This window comes from Pleurodeles waltl, chromosome 2_2 (genome assembly GCF_031143425.1).
Source record: "Pleurodeles waltl isolate 20211129_DDA chromosome 2_2, aPleWal1.hap1.20221129, whole genome shotgun sequence".
Taxonomy (NCBI): Eukaryota; Metazoa; Chordata; class Amphibia; order Caudata; family Salamandridae; genus Pleurodeles; species Pleurodeles waltl.
The window spans coordinates 578,939,001-578,956,587 of NC_090439.1; the positions used below are offsets into that span (position 1 = coordinate 578,939,001).

At 44.9% G+C, this 17,587-nt stretch overlaps 1 protein-coding gene across 2 annotated transcripts in view; it reads right to left on the reverse strand.

Annotated features, from left to right (window-relative positions):
- Positions 1-483: 483 nt before the first annotated feature.
- Positions 484-17,587, reverse strand: part of GAREM1 (GRB2 associated regulator of MAPK1 subtype 1) — a 505,367-nt gene continuing 488,263 nt past the window's right edge. For both annotated transcript variants that reach the window (XM_069220091.1, XM_069220090.1), the window contains 2 exons: positions 12,711-12,877; positions 484-1,603 (listed from right to left, as the gene is read on the reverse strand). In XM_069220091.1, the coding sequence (XP_069076192.1) occupies positions 691-1,603; positions 12,711-12,877 (1,080 nt within the window). In that variant the 3' untranslated portion in view covers positions 484-690. The remainder of the gene's footprint in view (positions 1,604-12,710; positions 12,878-17,587) is intronic.

Here is a 17,587-nt window from a genome sequence, read left to right on the forward strand (position 1 = left end):
GAGATGAAGTTTACGTCCTTAAGCAAACCAAACAAGGGAGCCATTTCTAGACAACACACACCACTTAAATTGCACCTGATCTAAAGAAATATTCTTTCAGTGGTGTCAATCAGGTAGCCAAGGACTTTGGTTCCCACTCACATAATATAATCTAAGTAGCTTCACATAACTCTTGCACCAGTAACTGGGAAAAACAGCGATTCTTGCCCTCCTTGGACAAACGATTTATAACATCAAGAAGAGATACACACAGTGTACACTTGAGCAAACGATTTTAAGGATCCTACAGTCTACCAGCGAAACGAGGAAGAAATCGCTCTATTTTAAGAAAAAAAACATAAGCTGAAATTGTTATTGAGCATTTTGACTATTTAATAATAAATATTACAATATTTGACATAAAACTACTTGAATAAAAGACGTTCCCTTTTAAATATTTGTGTTTAGCAGCTGCTGAATAGTCAGTGATGCACAAGGCACGCCTCATGTTCTAGACATCATTTTTATTGATATACAGTACAAAACATTCTGTTCACCACTCGTACCTTAGACTGCATAGTAAGAATTTATTTTGCCACTATTTACAATAAAGGGTCTTTATTAGTGCAAAAACATGTAATAATGATCTAGACGCAGCACTTCAGGCACATCCCCACACCACTTTGTTCGAGAACAGCTTAAGCAATTTAGCTATAATTTGGGCCGCCAACCACCAATGAACTGCAAGATTTTCTTAACCTGCAATTTGCTCAATTTGAAGTCTTCTGAAAGGATCTCTTCAGTAAGCTGAAGTAATAAGTTTCCGTCTATCTTTTCAGTCACAAAGAGGGACAAGACATCTCCTGGCAGCCCAATGAACCTTAGAGATTTAGACACCTCTTCGATTGACAACCCAGAGAGATCCGAAGGAGGTTGCCATGGAGAGCCATCCCCACAAGATCGAGGTGCTAGCTGCATGTGGAGAGGCGAAGAGAAGGGATAAGAAATTGAGAAAATGTCCTGCCTGTCCTTTGTTCCTAAATATTGTTCTTCAGAAAAATCAGGTGAACCCGTTTGAACCCCCTCCTCAGCCCCATCTATTTTAATGTTTATAGATAGCAGATCAAGAGGGGACTTCCCATCATGTGACTTTGGTGTGCGAGGGGGTAAGGCAGGGCACGACTGGCTTTGTATTGTGCTGGTTTCAACTGGTATTTTCTCACCAGAGCATTCCAATGAGTAGCTGGCTGACTTTGGACATCCAGCGGGTAAGCTATTAAATTCCTTTGCTATGAGCTGCGGACACCCTGCAGAGAGTTCGCATGCACTGAAGTCAAAAGGGGCAGGCAGGTTCCGCTTTGGTGTGCTGGGCGTCTTTTGTCGTGGATAGCTGTAATAGCTTCGGCACTGGTCCAGCATAAAATCATTCCTGTTTAGGCCCTCCGTAACCCCACAAAACTGGTTTGGCCACGACAGCCTAGTAGGTAGCACATCAGAAGGTGGACTGCCAAAGGGGGACTTGCTCTCCAGCTCTGCTGTCTCGGTTTTCATCCAGTTGCATGGATAGCAAGAAACAGGAGCCTTCTCAGATGGTTGAGACACGTTGTCACTCTCTGTTATACCACTGTAAATGGAGAAACCAACAAAATATAAATTCAGGAAAATATAAAAACAAGTACACCAATCAACCTACAAAAACATTACGACCCGTAACCAAGAAATTGTTCCAGAGTTTAAACTTTAACTTTGATGTTAACAGTATGAGAGAGAGTGGAAAGTGAAGTAAGTATTACCTCCAAAACTATTTTGGCAGATTCAGAAAAGTTAAAACTCTCATGGATTTTATTCTCCCAAACAGATTTGCAAATTAAAAACCATGCCATAAAAATCTTACCTCCGTGTTATGTTTCTGTCGTTTTGATATTTTCTTCTGTCAAAAGTCTGACAAGTGTATTTATTGTAATGATACATCACAATCACTAGGATCAAAATTATTTTCCCAACTACGCTCAAAGACAATAAAGGAAAGATAAATTGGGAGTTTGTTGACTAATTGCCAAAATACAATTTAACCAATGCAAGAGTTTTTTTCAGCGGGAGGGGGAGGTATTCGACTTTCATGTTAACATTCTTTGCTGCAATCTTTTAAAAGATAAAACTGTGCCAAACTAAATGATGCATGATGATATCTGAAACTACGAAAATGTTTACATGTAATTCCTCTGCTCTTTGTGTGTGTGTGTGTGTATATATATATACACACACACACACACACACACACACATATATATATTACTCCTAATTTAGGAAGCAGTCAAACTGTGGTATAGCAACGGCAGACATCAGCAGTGGGTATTATTAGCACAAAGGTCCTGCACAAACAAGAACACAGAAGAAGAACGTGAGTTTCAAAACTTGGCCTGATCTTCAACCTTTCAGTGATTTATTTTACCAAGCAATGGAAAAGATGTTTTAGAGAAAAAAATATTTACAACGCATTAACATACTAGTTGTCACTTTTTTCCCTTGGGTTCTCCCTTCTCATCTATCTTGTGTCTACATCTAACGGTAATGGCACCAAATAACAGTGTTTCACTGTGGACTCATTTTGATAATTAATACTGATTTCAAGGATGTGTAGATCATCCAAGCTTGGAGTAAAGCCAACATATAAGTACAACCAGGCCAACAAATTATTAAATAAATACAGTCAGGATGCACCACTACATGACTAATCACCAACAGTGTCTTGGTGAAGTTAAGGAAAATTGCAAAATTAGTTTTACTGCCTAATAGGGCTTCTTGCTATTGTCTGACGACATTTCGTGACAAACATAAAACTCTTTATAATCAAGTCTCATTAACAATTTGCATGAAAAAGGAGCTGCGTGGCATGTAATGACAGTAGATATTAGATGGAAGCCGAGCCAAGAATGTGCACAGTGAAGCACATATAATACGATGACAAGTTATGAAGCTGGAAGAATCCTCCGCAGTGCAGGAGGTGAAATGCAGTTAAATGAATCAGTTTTCTTCGGCACTATAGGTTAAAATTAATCAAAAAAGTAGATTAACCTCTCCCAGGAGGATTAGCATGACAAACAACTGCCTCTTGGGCTGTTTGAAATGGTAGATGGGGCAAAAATGGAACCAACTTATGGTTCAGAGTGGAAGGGCATTACTAAACCGGTGGGACTGCACCGACCCTTATCTGCCTTTGATGATGCGTAGCGCTGAAAAACTGCATCTACTTGTTTTTGTGTCTCATGGTCACCGCTATGTCACTGGACTTAGACAGCTGTGCAGCTCTCTCAGATCTGTTGCTATTGTTGCCACCTCCATGTGCCGATTCCCGCTCCGTACCACCCACTGATGTTTTCTTTTGTATCTCTTCCTGCACAGATATGCTATTTATAGGTTTTCTGGATAGAGATGCTTCATAATTAAATACGCACAAAAACCTCCGAAATAAATACAAAATCTTTAAAATGCTATAGATAATAGGTAAAACTGATAACCCAAGGACGTGTGCTCTAATTTATCAAAAGGAAGAAATGGGAGAGCTTATTTTATGGATTTGAACAAGTATTGTTAATGTGGTGATCTGATGACCCTGGAGACATCCATGAAATTCTCTGTTTTGTTATTTTAAAGGCAATAATTCTACAAGCACTCTGTCCTTTCCTCCTGCTCTTTCCAGGCTGGGGTGAATATGGTTTTCTACTCTGTTGTTGTCAAAAAAGCCCCTGTTAGGGAGCACGGGATCACTCCCCGATGTTGCTTGGTGCACTAAGGGGTGCCACTAAGATACAGAGATCTTCAACTATGGGAAATTGTGGTGCGTAAAAAATTGATTCAACTAGGATTCACAGATTCGGTCTAGGCTAAGGGTGCAAATCCACCCATAAAATAATTCCACGCAACTGATTCATCAAGGGTTCCACAAAACTGTTCCGCCTTGCTAACTCCGACATTATACTCAAGCACTAACAAGCATTTGTGTTTCGTGATGTGTTTCACGTTGTGATGTTTCTTTTCCTGCCTACTTTCTTCTGTTTCACAAAAGTCAGACACAAAATGCCACATCAGCGGCTGCTTTGCTACTGTAGTCCGTGAAACTAATGCAAATATGCATACACAGGGCTAATTCGGACCAAAGGGGCCTCTATGATTCGTCTAAGCTACAGTTACGCATATTGTGTCAATAGTGTCTCTAACATTTCTTTTTATGTCTTCAATACTGCCAGAAAAATAATCACTGGGCTTACAAAATGGGCTCATTGGTAAGCTGTTTTACTAATTTGATTATGCCAAACACTTCAAAGCTGATTTGGGGGTTCCCTTTCCCATTTATGATTTATGGGCGTTGCCTCTAAACTGGAAAGATCCTAAAACTAAGACTGCCAAAACAAGCTGCGGGCAACTGGCATAAAAATGTATGTCGTCATAGAAGGGCTCTCGTGAGCTGGTAGGATTGGGCCTGATCCTGGGTAGGAGCAATCCAGATCACAATTGGTGAATTTCGGCTGCACCCAGCATCACAAAATTAAACGGAAGCCTGGGTACATATCTCAACCTTGAACTCAAGATTATATGAAGCCAGGGACAGTGCCAGAAGTACAGGACAATCTAGGAAAATTTAACTGAATGCCAGATAAGTTCAGGAATAAACCTTGAGAAGATAAGTAGTTGTGGAGGGGCAATGGCATGGACTTGTGTAAATGCCCGATGCAGTAACTCGTGAGTGAAGGATGGAAAACATGACAGGGTTGTTCCCGAATTTAATTAATTTATGCTTGTGGAATTGCAATAATCAGTTGCAAATAATTGTGTGGGATTGCATATGGTGTCATATATATATCATATTTCTTCAGGCCCTGGACAAGACATGTAGCAACAAGTATGATACTTCTAAGAGGTGCCAGTGTGGAGTCTGGGAGGCTATGGAGCAGGCCACTACCACCATCCAGATGCAGGAGTGTGAGGGTTTGAACAACAAATCTGAATTCGCTTTCTGGAAGAAACTGTGTGACTTTCCTTGGAAGTGTGTGCTGGTGTCCCGCTGTCTTTGTTTTTTTTGGCAAAATGTTCCTTGAGGATGAGGTTGGTCCACCCATTTCAGAGAGATCATCAAGACTGTGGTGCACTGTTCTCCATCATTGGGTCCAAGTCCTGTGTAAATATCCTGGTTACACTAAAGAGGTGAATTTGAGGTGTTCCCTTGATATGAGCTCTGCTTTACCCCATGTAAAGGACACCGGAAAAGTCCAGGCCTGATGACCTCTGAAGACCTGTTAAGATGGTACTGAAATGAGTAATGTTGGTTGTACATACTAGAAGGAGCTAGTTAGCCATTCCTATCCCATACTTCTACCTATACTACCCTTGTTCCATGGCCACACAAGAAGGATACAAATATGGGAGCAAAAAGGAAGCGGGCGGGGAAAAGAAACCACTTATTACACCCCGACGCACATTACTTTGAGCAGGGGAGGGGAGGGAATATATAAGGGGGGGGGGGGGGGAGTCGATGACCATATACTTGCATCATTCAAATATAATCTCACTTCTTTAGTACACTGATTACAAAGGGAAATATTTGAAATGAGGAGGGACTCCAATCTCTTTATCATAACATAACATATCGGAGGTTGGAGAGACAAAGCAAACTACCTGGAAGATATGACCGATACCTGGGTTATGCCTCAAGAGACATTTTGTCATCCCCATACTGGAAATGGTTCTATAGGTGTTTTTTGTAGGCGCAATGTTACCCTCTTTGCTGGTGGCTTACTAGAAAGCAGCCTAAAGCTGTGATGCCCAATATCCAGTCCTGCATTGCTTGAGAATCACAACCAGGCCCAGAGAAGATACTCATCACTCGCTACAATTGTACCAAGCAAGTAGGTCTGGTTTTCTTGATGGAGGCATGGAGTGTGAAGATGTTGGAAGAAATAATTGCTTGTAGCGTCTCCACAAGAAACCCTGCCACTAAGAACATCTAATAAAAATGGTACCAGGTAATGCATTTTATAGTAGATTTTAAAAAAATATTTATCAGAAAAATCACAGGTTTAAAGGTCATTCTAAAGGGGTGTTATTGACATATTCCAATTCTGTGAGGTCTTTTGTAATATGCACAAGTGACGTTTCTGAAAAACAGCTTATCATAGACAATCAAAACAGTTTGTTTTTATACAGTGCATTTCTGAGAATGAAGTAAGGTTATGTTGGCCTTAATGCGATCAAAAATTATGGATAGCAAATTCTCAGTGTATTTCAGTTCCAAGCATTTAATTGTGGTCATAAGGCTGGCACGCGAATCAGGAATTTGCTTATGGGTACCCAGTATAAATGTAGCTACATGCCCGGCAGAGAAATATTTGTGCCATAGAAAAAGCAACGCCTGTCTGAAAAATACTGCAGAAGAAAAAAAAGGCTATCAAAAACAATATGGTAGGAAAAATAAAATCACATTTAAGTAAGGTACCATGACTTACTGTTACTGTTCCCTTGCCAGTTAAGAGCACCTGAGTGTGACAGAAATAAATTACCATTTGAATTAATAGGACGAATTATATGCTCTGCTGCTTCAATCATAAACTAGGATATTTACAATATAAAGGAGTTTTGTTCAAGTATTCCAAATTGTTGCTAAAATAATTTGATGCCCAATACTGCTGCTCAGTATACCAGTCTGTCATTAATGCTGAAATTGACCAAGGGCTGTGGTAGGGCAATGTGCCACGCTGGCACCTTCCGCCAGAACTGGCTAGGAACTGAGCATGTGAAAATAAAGCTGCTTATAGGGCAGTAAAAAAGAGCAGCACAATGTAACACTTATTAAATCTATGCCGATCTGAATAACAGGCTACTCGTCAAATCGTGTTGTGATGAAGAAGCGGGATTACTTCAGGAAGCGTGGCAGCACGAGGGTGGTTATGCATGGGTTGGGAAGTACAGCTGAGCCTTCCAGTTCTAACTCTGCGTGGAGCAGCCAAAATAGGCTTTGGCAACCAAATCAAACCAGTGAAAATTCCAGTTGTCCCTCCTAGACATTCCAACATTGTAAATAGCCCTTTATCCTCCGTACTCCCTGAAACCAAAAAGGGATTTACGAGAAAAGGGATAAATGGATTGGAGTAAAAGGGCTGGTACAAGGGCAAGCTTTATTTACCCTCCTCAATTCTTCCCTTCCAGCCACAACCTGCAGATAGTCCATCCACCATCTCTCAACCAGCTTCGCAGCTTCATAATGACAGGAACTGCATCATTACCTGCATTGAAGCAGAGCGTGTGCAAATTTCAAGAAGTGAACATGTACCAGTGTTCAGACAGAGAAAGGAATCTGACACTTTCCACTTCCTGCGCTCCCAATCTTCTTGAGATATTTTAAAGACATGCCCTGTCAAGTAGCCAACCCTCAAAAAAACGATTGACCAATAAGAAATGCTCACCAATGAAATACCATGCAAACCCCATCAAGTAAGAGAAAAAATAAATTATTTCCACTGCAGGGCAGTTTCCCTGTGCAGTCTCTGCTGTCCTCACAGAAGATGCCATCCAAAGCAGTGAACTGAAGGACCAAGGTCCAAGAAATGACCTTACTTCTTTCTTTCTGACTTTCAGGAACCCTATCGTAAAGCGTGGCTGCGTTTCTACTCGCAGGTTGCAATTCTGTCGCCCGAGCGTTGGGACATTAAAAGAGGCACGGGTGAAATCTATGTGTGGGCTCGATTCACTAAAGTTGGTGCTACAAAGACACTGCACACAGCTGCAGGGGGCGCCATAGCACTTGGTCAGACGAAGGTGTAAGAATTTAACAGCTAGCCTCAAAAACACCTTGTTGCCAAGGGAAAGGGATTATCCAAACTGAAAACTGTAACCATACCAGAGGTGGTCCGAGCTCCCTTGCTCCAATACATATAAACACACGTCTAGTGAATTCAAGCCACAATTCACAAGCCCTCAATGGAAAGGGACATAGTTGGCCAGTAGCACTGCGCTGCTCTTCCATTCCAGTCCTCATGAAAAGTGGAACAGCGAACGCGCGCTTGCTTCTTTGCTATTTAGTGACTCGCCTGAGCCGAGTGGGTCGATGTGCGTGGGCTGCTGCAGACATGCGGGCGATAACAAGCATTTTCTTGCATTGACCTTAAGGAAGATGTGCAGTGAACTGAAAATAAAAAAAATAAAGTGCCGGAACTGGAGATGTAACAGTCACCTTATCTATCCCCTGCTGACATCATCCCCAGCCGTAACTGAAGAACAAAGCACCATGCGAGAAACCACCAGGGGTCGTTGGGTGACTTAACTCCTTCCTGCTGACAAGCTTCATTGATCCACAGCTACGCGATCAGGTTTTGTGCACTAAATATGTTGACTAAAAATGTTGCTTTACTATTTTTTTAGCTCGACCGCGGAGAGCAGTCATCAATGTAAAGTGTCTGAAGTAAAGATCACAGGGCAGTGCTTTAAATGGTACCGAGTACCGGCACTTTTCTATTTTTATTAATGAGTACTGGCACTTCTCACAAACAAGCATGTACTCTGATAAGAGTACCTGCACTTCTATTATCAAGCACTGTTACTGGGGCCGGGAACATGACGTATTTGCGTCCTGCCTGCCTGCACTGAACCTTGTTAGAGAGGCGTCCAAAGCAAGACAGACGTCTAATAGGTGAAGGCGAACCTCAGCAGGCATACATTTGTGTGTCCTTCTGTTCTGTAAATGCACAACTGCACCAGCATCAGAATCTAACTTACACACACGAGCAAATTATGAGCAGGAGGAAGAACGTGGTGTATGTACACAGGGAACAATAAGCGCTCCAAAACACAAATTTACGAATTTGTTGTGTGAATATGATAAGTGTTGAAATGCCACTGCAGAACGAACGCCCCTCCCACCCAGGATTAGACAATGCAGAGAAAAGTTTTATTGACCACTCTGTGGGTCTACATCAGAGAGAAACAGAAGGTTATTGAACTGTTTAAAGTTGTATCCTATAGTATGCTTTATTTACCATTGGCTTCTGGGAATGAGCAACTCAAGTCAAGCTGGTGTACCAATCACAGGACTCGCAATAAAGCGCCACAAAACATGAATGGATTGACCTAAACAAGTCAAATTATGCATGAGCACTGGTGAGGCAGAGTAGTTGTGTGACAGTAGCGCAACATAAGCCCCCCGCAGTGCAGGGGCTGGTCCACGGGTTCCAGGGACCCCCTCAACAAAAGTGGTAGATGTTGGGCCTAGTTGGTTTGGGGGAGGAGGGCGTCGATGCCCTCCTCCACCCACAGGCTTTTGCCTGTGCCTCATCCCTGTTGTCTAGTGGGGGAGCTCTGCTTTCCTACTAGGCTACCTTCTTCCTCTCTCCTCCTTCTGCTTTGCTTTGCTCTCTGCTCTACTTCACTATTGTCCCTTAGTGCTCTTTTTCCTCGTTTCTCTCTCACTCCACTCTCCCTCTCTCACTTTCGCTCCCCGCCCCTTTTTTCGGTCCACCCCTTTTTCGGCCCCATACCCTTTTTCGGCACCATTTTTTCATCCCCCTCCACCTCCCAGCTGTCCTCGCCTCCCCCCCACCTCCCTACTTAATAGAGGCCACTGCGTGGGCGCGCCGCTGGCTCGTCAAAGGCAAACCAATCTGCGCCCGTCCTCACTATAGCCATCCCAGCTACAAGATCACCCGCAGGGACCGCTCCAACAAACCAGGAGGAGGCATCGCCATCATCCACAAGAACACCCTCAGGATCACGACCAACACCGAAGGCACCAACAGCACCACCGAACACCTGCACTTCCAAATCCACACTGACCCAGACACCACCCTTCGAGGGACCCTCGTCTACAGGCCCACGACAGCAGTTCAGCGACTCCATTACAGACATCATCAGCACGCACGCTCTCGCATCCACTGACTACATACTCCTCGGAGACTTAAACTTCCTCCTCGAGAACACCAACGAAAACAACACCGCCACCCTGCTCGACAACTTCTCCAACCTCGGCCTCAAACAGCTCGTCACGACACCAACCCAATCCGCAAGACACACACTTGACCCTATTTTCTCCGCCAGCAATCACGTCTCTTTCAGCCACACCACCGAACTCCACTGGACAGACCACCGCTGCATCCTCTTCTCCTTCAAGAAACCCACAACACACCATCACCCACAACGGATCTGCCACCGCAGTTGGAACAAGGTCACGAAGACCAACTTATCGCCACCCTCTCCCAGAACCCACCCATTGATACCACCAACACTGATGCAGCTGCCCGCAACTTCAGGCAATGGGCCAACACCTGTGCCAATACTCTCACCCCAATCAAGAATCCCTCAAACAGACACACCGACAGAAAGGCCTTCTGGTTTACCGCTGACCTCCACGAATCTAAGCAAAGCTGCCGAAGACTCAAAAGAAAGTGGCGCCAAGATCAGACTCTGGACAACCTCACAGCCTTCAAAAACGCCATCTGCAGACACCACCAACTCATCCGAGCCGTCAACAGAACCGCCTTCAAAGACCAAATCAAAAAGAACGCACACAGCCACAAGGATCTCTTCAACGTCGTGAAGGAATTTTCCAACCCCAACTCCAACGACATCCCGCCATCCCAAAACCTCTGCGACTCCCTAGCCTCCTACTTCCTCCGCAAAATTGTAGACATTCACGACAGCTTCAGCACCTAGACCCCCCCCGGCAACCACCAACACCACAGATTCACCTCTGACCAACCTCCTGCTCTCCTGGACCCCCGTCAACTACACCATTGAAATCATGAACACCATCCACTCCGGCTCTCCATCTGGCCCCTGCCCTCACCACATCCTCAACAAAGCAAGCTCCGTCATCGCACCCCAACTATGGAAGATCATCAACAGCTCCTTCAAGTCCGCCACCTTCCCGGAGAGCTGGAAACATGCCGAAATCAACACCCTCTTAAAAAAAAAAACATGCGGATCCAAAGGACCTCAAGAACTTCTGGCCTATCTCCCTGCTCCCCTTCCCGGCAAAAGTCATTGAGAAGGCTGACAACAGACAACTAACCCGCTTCCTCGAGGAGAATTGCACCGTGGACCCTTCCCAATCCAGATTCTGCAGCAACCACAGCACCAAAACCGCACTCATCGCCGCCACTGATGACATCAGAACTGTACTTGACAGCGGCAAAACCACTGCCCTCATCCTCCTGGACCTCACAGCTGCGTTCGACACCTTCTGCCACCACACCCTATGCTCACGCCTCAGCAATGCTGGAATCTGCGACAGAGCCCTGGACAGGGTCACCTCCTTTCTCACCGGCAGAACCCAGAGAGTCCGCCTCCCCCGATTCTGCTCGGAGGCCACTGAAATCATCTGCGGCGTACCCCAGGGTTCGTCCCTCAGCCCAACCCTCTTCAACGTCTACATGGCTCCTCTCGCTAACATCGCCCGATACCACAACCTCAACATCATCTCATATGCCGACGACACCCAGCTGATCCTCTCCCTCACCAAGGACTCCGCAAGACCTACCTCCACGAAGGAATGAAGGCCATTGCCAAATGGATGAAGAGCAGCTGCCTCAAACTCCATTCCGTCAAGATGGAAGTCCTCATCTTCGATCCATCCCTCCACATGGGATGACTCCTGGGTAGCCAGCCACTCTCAGAACCACTCTGACTCCCACCGACCACGCACGCAACCTAGGATTCATCTTGTACCCCTCACTATCCATGATCCAGCAAGTCAACGCGATCTTCTTCTCCTGCTTCAACACCCTCTGCATGCTCTGAAAGATCTACACATGGATGCCCACCGAAACCAGAACAGTCACCCAAGCCCTCGTAAGCACTAGCTGGACTACGGCAATGCCCTCTACGCAGGAACCACAGCCAAACATCAGAAGAGGCTGCAATGCATCCAGAACGCCTCCGCATGCCTCATCCTGTACATCCCCCGCCACTGCCACATCACAGACCACCTGAAAAACCTGCACTGGCTCCCAGTCAACAAGAGAATCACCATCAAACTCCTCACCCACGCTAACAAAGCACTGCACAACACCGGACCAGAATACCTCAACAGACAACTCTCCTTCTACAATCCTACCTGGCATATATGCTCCTCCGACCTTGCCCTTGCAACCGTCCCACGCGTCCGCAGAACTACAACTGGCGGTAGATCATTCTCGCACCTCGTTGCCAAAACGTGGAACAATCTTCCCACCCACCTGCATCAGACGAAAGACCTCCTTACCTTCAAGAAACTTCTCAAGACCTGGCTGTTTGAGCAGCTGCAGCACCCCCCACACCCCCCCCTCACTTATTCCACTCCCCTCCTCAGCACTTTGAGACCCTCACGGGTAAGTAGTGCGCTTTAAAAATTCCTGATTGATTGGTCAAGTTTCATTACGTCACTGTTGTGTGAATTAGCAGAAAATTCACCATGCAATGCATTTTATGTGCGGACTGAAAAAAGATGATGAATTAGCCTACCTGTGACATTCTAGGATTGCTGAATTTGTCACAAGTCCCTTATGGAGAAATATAATACACAACAACATGAATTATGTAGTCCCAACAAAAATCCAATTTTATCTTTGCCGTCCTGCAATGACTACTGGCAGTTAAACTAAACCAATGCACTCTCTTATGCTGGCACTGGTGGTAAGAGGACAAACATGCACAACACTGATAAGACAACACCTAAAAAAATCAGTATACCATTACTCACAAGAACTTACATGCTGTGTAGCCCTGAAGAGTAATAGGACAGGGTAGGGCTGGGAGAGCGGGTCTGCTGCCGGGCTGTTTTTACCGTGGTAGGAAGAGTGGATGGGCTGGAGGAGCCAGGCTTTGTACTTCGTGGTGGTACAGGAGGGGCATTGAGCAGCCTGCATTCTTCTTTTACCTGTGTGGAGAGGAAACATGACATATTGGGTTCCCTCTTTTCCTGCTTGCATCCAGTCAAAAAGGTACTCTTAAGATTTGTTGTAAAATTAGCCACACATGAGAAACTACCATAAAAAGTAATGATAGCAACATTTGATATTTGCGTCACTGCTGCTTGATAATATGAGCATGGGTTTACAGACACGTTTCCTGTATCCTTCGTACTCTTTACAGAAAACGTACAGAAATGGTAAACAAGACATGACCAAACAAATACAACCTTGCTTCATCAAATAAACTTAACAAGCAAACCCTGATGTCATTCTACAAAGTTAAAAACATCTGAAAAGGATAAGCGTACATATATGGGGGTGATTTGCTGGAACTGTCGTCAGTACATAAGTAAAACAAGAGCATTTCTTTTGCCTGCCAGATGTTTTCCTCTCTTTGCTTTAAAATAAAACAAAGACTCCAAGCCATTGTAGAAAATGAGTTCATCTTAATTCCAGCGTAGGCACCATAAAAAGGGGAAACCTTAACGTGAAAGCAAATTGGTTACTTAAACTCCTATTACATATATATTCAATGTTTCCCAGTTTGCCCTATTAGACTAAAACATTAACCTAATCAGTATAAATATGTTGATCACAAGATATACATCACTCATTCGTCCTACTGGGGTTTATGGAATTTGACAATGAATGGGAAAACTATTTGAACTCGATGTAAATAGAATAGCTTACACTTACCTTGGAAAACTTAGACATAGACAGTCAACAACTAACTATTTTGGATTTCAGCACACACTTTGACACCCTTGTGAGATTGGTTACATGTGCACAAGGATGGCTGCTACCTGTGCCATCCCCTCAATATTAGAAGGATCAAACTCCATAACTCCTTGCACTCCACAAAGATCCTGCTCGGCAGTGTACACAGCTACTCAACCACCTACTTACAGGCTTCCAGCAATAAATCACTATCTCCTGAGCGTAAACACACTGGATCTGAGGACCCACTTAAAGGGCCCTATTACAAATAGGGAACATTGTCCTTGTTTGCGCCGAACCTTCAATTTTTGCACCAGGAGCAAACAGGGAGAGTGTAACCTATTACTGCAGCGGTGAACTTGCACAGCCCTGGAGACAGCACAATAATGAAAGCTAGACTGACTGATTCAAGCAGCGATTAAAATTTCACAGCTCAGACAGCACCCCGCCAGCACTTTTAAGCGGTACCAAGACCTTCCTTCCGACGAGTGCAGTTATTGACTGCACCCGCCTGCAGGGGGATATCTGCAGGGTCCCTTTTCCCCTTTTAGTGCCCTTGTAAAGTAGCGTCAAGACTTTATGCACACTAGTGTTATCTGTATTACAGAAGGGGCTGCACAAGTGTCTGTGGCACCGTCTGTAATACCACAGTGTCCCAGAGGCACAAAAACAGTCTCACATGCCTGCTGTGTCCCTGAGGCACTGTACAACATATGGCCTCATGTGCTTGTCTAGTTTCTAACTATGATGGTTCTTTTCCATCTATGACCCGTTAATGCTCTACCTCACCAACCACTGTAACATTTATATCTCCGCTAGAACAGGCCAACCGTCAACAAGGACCAGCTAGTCAGCCTCCAAAACAGCCAGCACAGTCACCCACAAGAAGCCTTCAACAGTTTTTCCTAAAATGAGTGAAACACTTACCGCCTATACCTGAGGGCACAGAAATCCATCCAGGCGTTCAAGAAAGACACAGAAGATCACTTTAAGGACCACATAGAGTGACATATGGGGCTATGCTATACATGGAAGCTCAGACTTTTGAAAGAGCACTACCCGTTCTAACGTCACAGTGAGGCTGAAGTGTTATTTATTTTGACGGTGTTTTCACTCTTAAATCATCTTATCCAGATTACCTCTGTTGCTACCAACTGATCTGTTCTACTGCTCAGCCTCCTCTATTAAACATAGAACATGATTTTTTGTTGAGCTACAGCTTCATGCCAAATAAATACAACACCAAATATGCAACATTATTTCAATTGGTACTTTTAGGGCAATGACTGCTGTTGGGACGAAAAGTCCTTTGGATGACGACATGTCTGGATCACTAGTGCTGATTCTGTTGTCATGAACACGGATCATACATGTGCGCCACAACATAGGTCTGTCTCATGGACTGAGTTAAATAGCATGCGCAAGGTAGTAGCAGGATTCAGTGTAGGTAACATTAGAAGTGACCAGGCTCTTTTTACCCGTCACTGGAGCAAGGCGTACAGGCTCCCTCATGTAAAGTTCTGCTGCAGTGTGCTTAACTCCCCCTTGACTTACATCAAATAGTATGTAGCACTGTGCAGTGCATTTGTGTTGGGTGCATGTTCCAGGTGTATGTGAGCCTGTGAATGATACAATACATGGAAGATTCTGGTTCCATTTTGGGAGACCCAGGGCTGACTGAAGGAGCATGAGGAGGGAGGGGAAAACCCCCAGACTGTTTTGTGGATTGCTGCATTCCTGTGAGTCGGGTGGGACACCCACTGGAGGAAGCAGAGCCAGGCTCTCCAGTACACTTCAAGAGGTAGACACATATTAAGAAGGTGATGGAGCTGATACTTCTCTCAGAAATATAAGGCTGGGGGTCTTCGTTTAACCTTTTGATACCCATATCACTATGGCTAACATCCAGGTGTGAACCCCTAGTAACTCCTATGGGCTGTGTTATGGAGCTACCAGGTTTGTAGTCTGCCCTGGTGTGACAGACTATTTTCTGGAAGGAGGTTATGGCAGAGGCAAAAGGAAGCAGACCCCAACAAAAACATGAAAGACTCAGACCCTAAATAACATTTGGTTTCTCGAAATGGACTACAAAAAGGCCCCCAAAACTCTCAACTCTCAAGCAGCAAGCCAGGCTGTGTTAATAGGGGAGGCTCTGCAAGACTTCTGTCTGTGACTAGGACTGGGGGTTAAGGTCTACCAGTCTCTCTGCTTGGTGAGCGGACATCACTCAGGAAAATCCAAGACCACCTGACCCTGAGCCTGGAGCAGCACTGTCTGCCTGCTTGCCAAGGCCAGAGTGCCCTGTGAAGAAGAGAAGCACGCTGGAGGGAGCGAGACCCAGTGGAGGATCCTAGTGAGCGGATCCCAGAAGTGAGGTTTGAGGAGACAGCTCCAGCACAGATCAGATCATTGCCTGTGTGCAGGTTCAAGTCAGTGACCCCATATGCCAGACGAGGTTGCCATGAGGTTAGCCATGGTCAGCATCATTGACATGCCAAATGGGCAGTAGCCTGTGTGTGGAGTGAAATTGGAGACGCCATATGCCAGATGGGGCTGCAGTGAAATTTACTGCTGTGCCAATTGAGCCGGAACCTGTGAGTGAAGGAAAGCTGCCAACCCCGCATGCCATGTGTGGCCCCAGAAACCACAAGGATAGCTGCCAGGTTGATGGCGTCATTGTGAGGAGAGGCTGCTGTGGCGACCTGTGAGGGCCGGAGCCCTGACTCAAAATAAGGAACCAGAGGCTGTTGAATCCTCGCACTAACCTGTAGGAAGGATAAAAAAAAATTACCATTGCACTGGAGGAGTGCCAAGGACATCAGGCCACTGTGCATGCAGGGCCAAAAGCTGCTCCATTCTCCACACCAGTGACTGAGATGCTCTCGGAGACTCCGGATGTGCAATCCTGCAATCTCTGCTAGAGAGATTAAGACTGATCGAAAGCCTGGAAGGCTTGGGGAACTTATCTGTCAAATAGTGCTTCAGCACTGGGAAACTTTTGACTTTTCTAAAAGAGTCGGAATGGTACTACTGAGACTCAGAATGCTATTGGAACCTAACCTAAATGTCACCTATAATGAAGGAGAAATAACCACTACTGCTAGTGGGAGGAGAGTGGTACTCAGGGGCCTGCCTGTTAATCACTACAGCCCCTACCTCAGGGAGCCATGTATATTGTTTGTTTATGCCATATTTCACTCTGTGTTCATATAAAAAACTACTTTTGGCATAAAAGACAATATTTGACTGGACAATCATTCCCTGCTGCCACTGAATTCACTTTCGGTTGTGAGCCTATGTTCACTCCCCTGTATCTACCTTCCCCTGAGAAGCTTTTAACCGCTAGACCCAAGCTATCACTGAGAGTCAAGTAAAGAAGGGGTACTTGGCCTAGTTGTGTCTAGTTAGTATCTTGGGCACAGTGATAGCTTAGCCTAGACTTGCAGCCTGTGCCCTTTCACCCATGTATTATGGTCTGTTGTTTTTATTCACTTTCTTAAAACCTTTAGTTATATTTTTTTAATTCCAATATCAGCTGCTATTCTGCAAAAGCATCATTATCAGTGCTATGGATTACATATTTTGCATCATCACACAGAATAATATTTTGTATTGACAGCCCCAAGCTTGTGTAAACAGTCCATCGCTTAGGTACATACCTGGGTCAGGCTTCTGTGCATGAACATAAACATGTCCCCTATCCAAACATCTTGTAGAACAAAGGGCATTAGAGGGGGTTCCAGTCAGAATTTCCATCTACACTGCATGCTGGTTTTCGGCTGACCTCAGCCTTTGTGTCTTCATAGATACAGAGCTCGACACTGGCGGCCTGACCTCATAACAAGGTAATGGGGATGGGGTGGGCTTCTCACGGACACTGTTGGGACAGATTTGGCTTACATAGCCATGCTCTTGCTTAACCCCTTAGCTGCTGGGCCTTTTCCCCCCCAGTGCTGAGC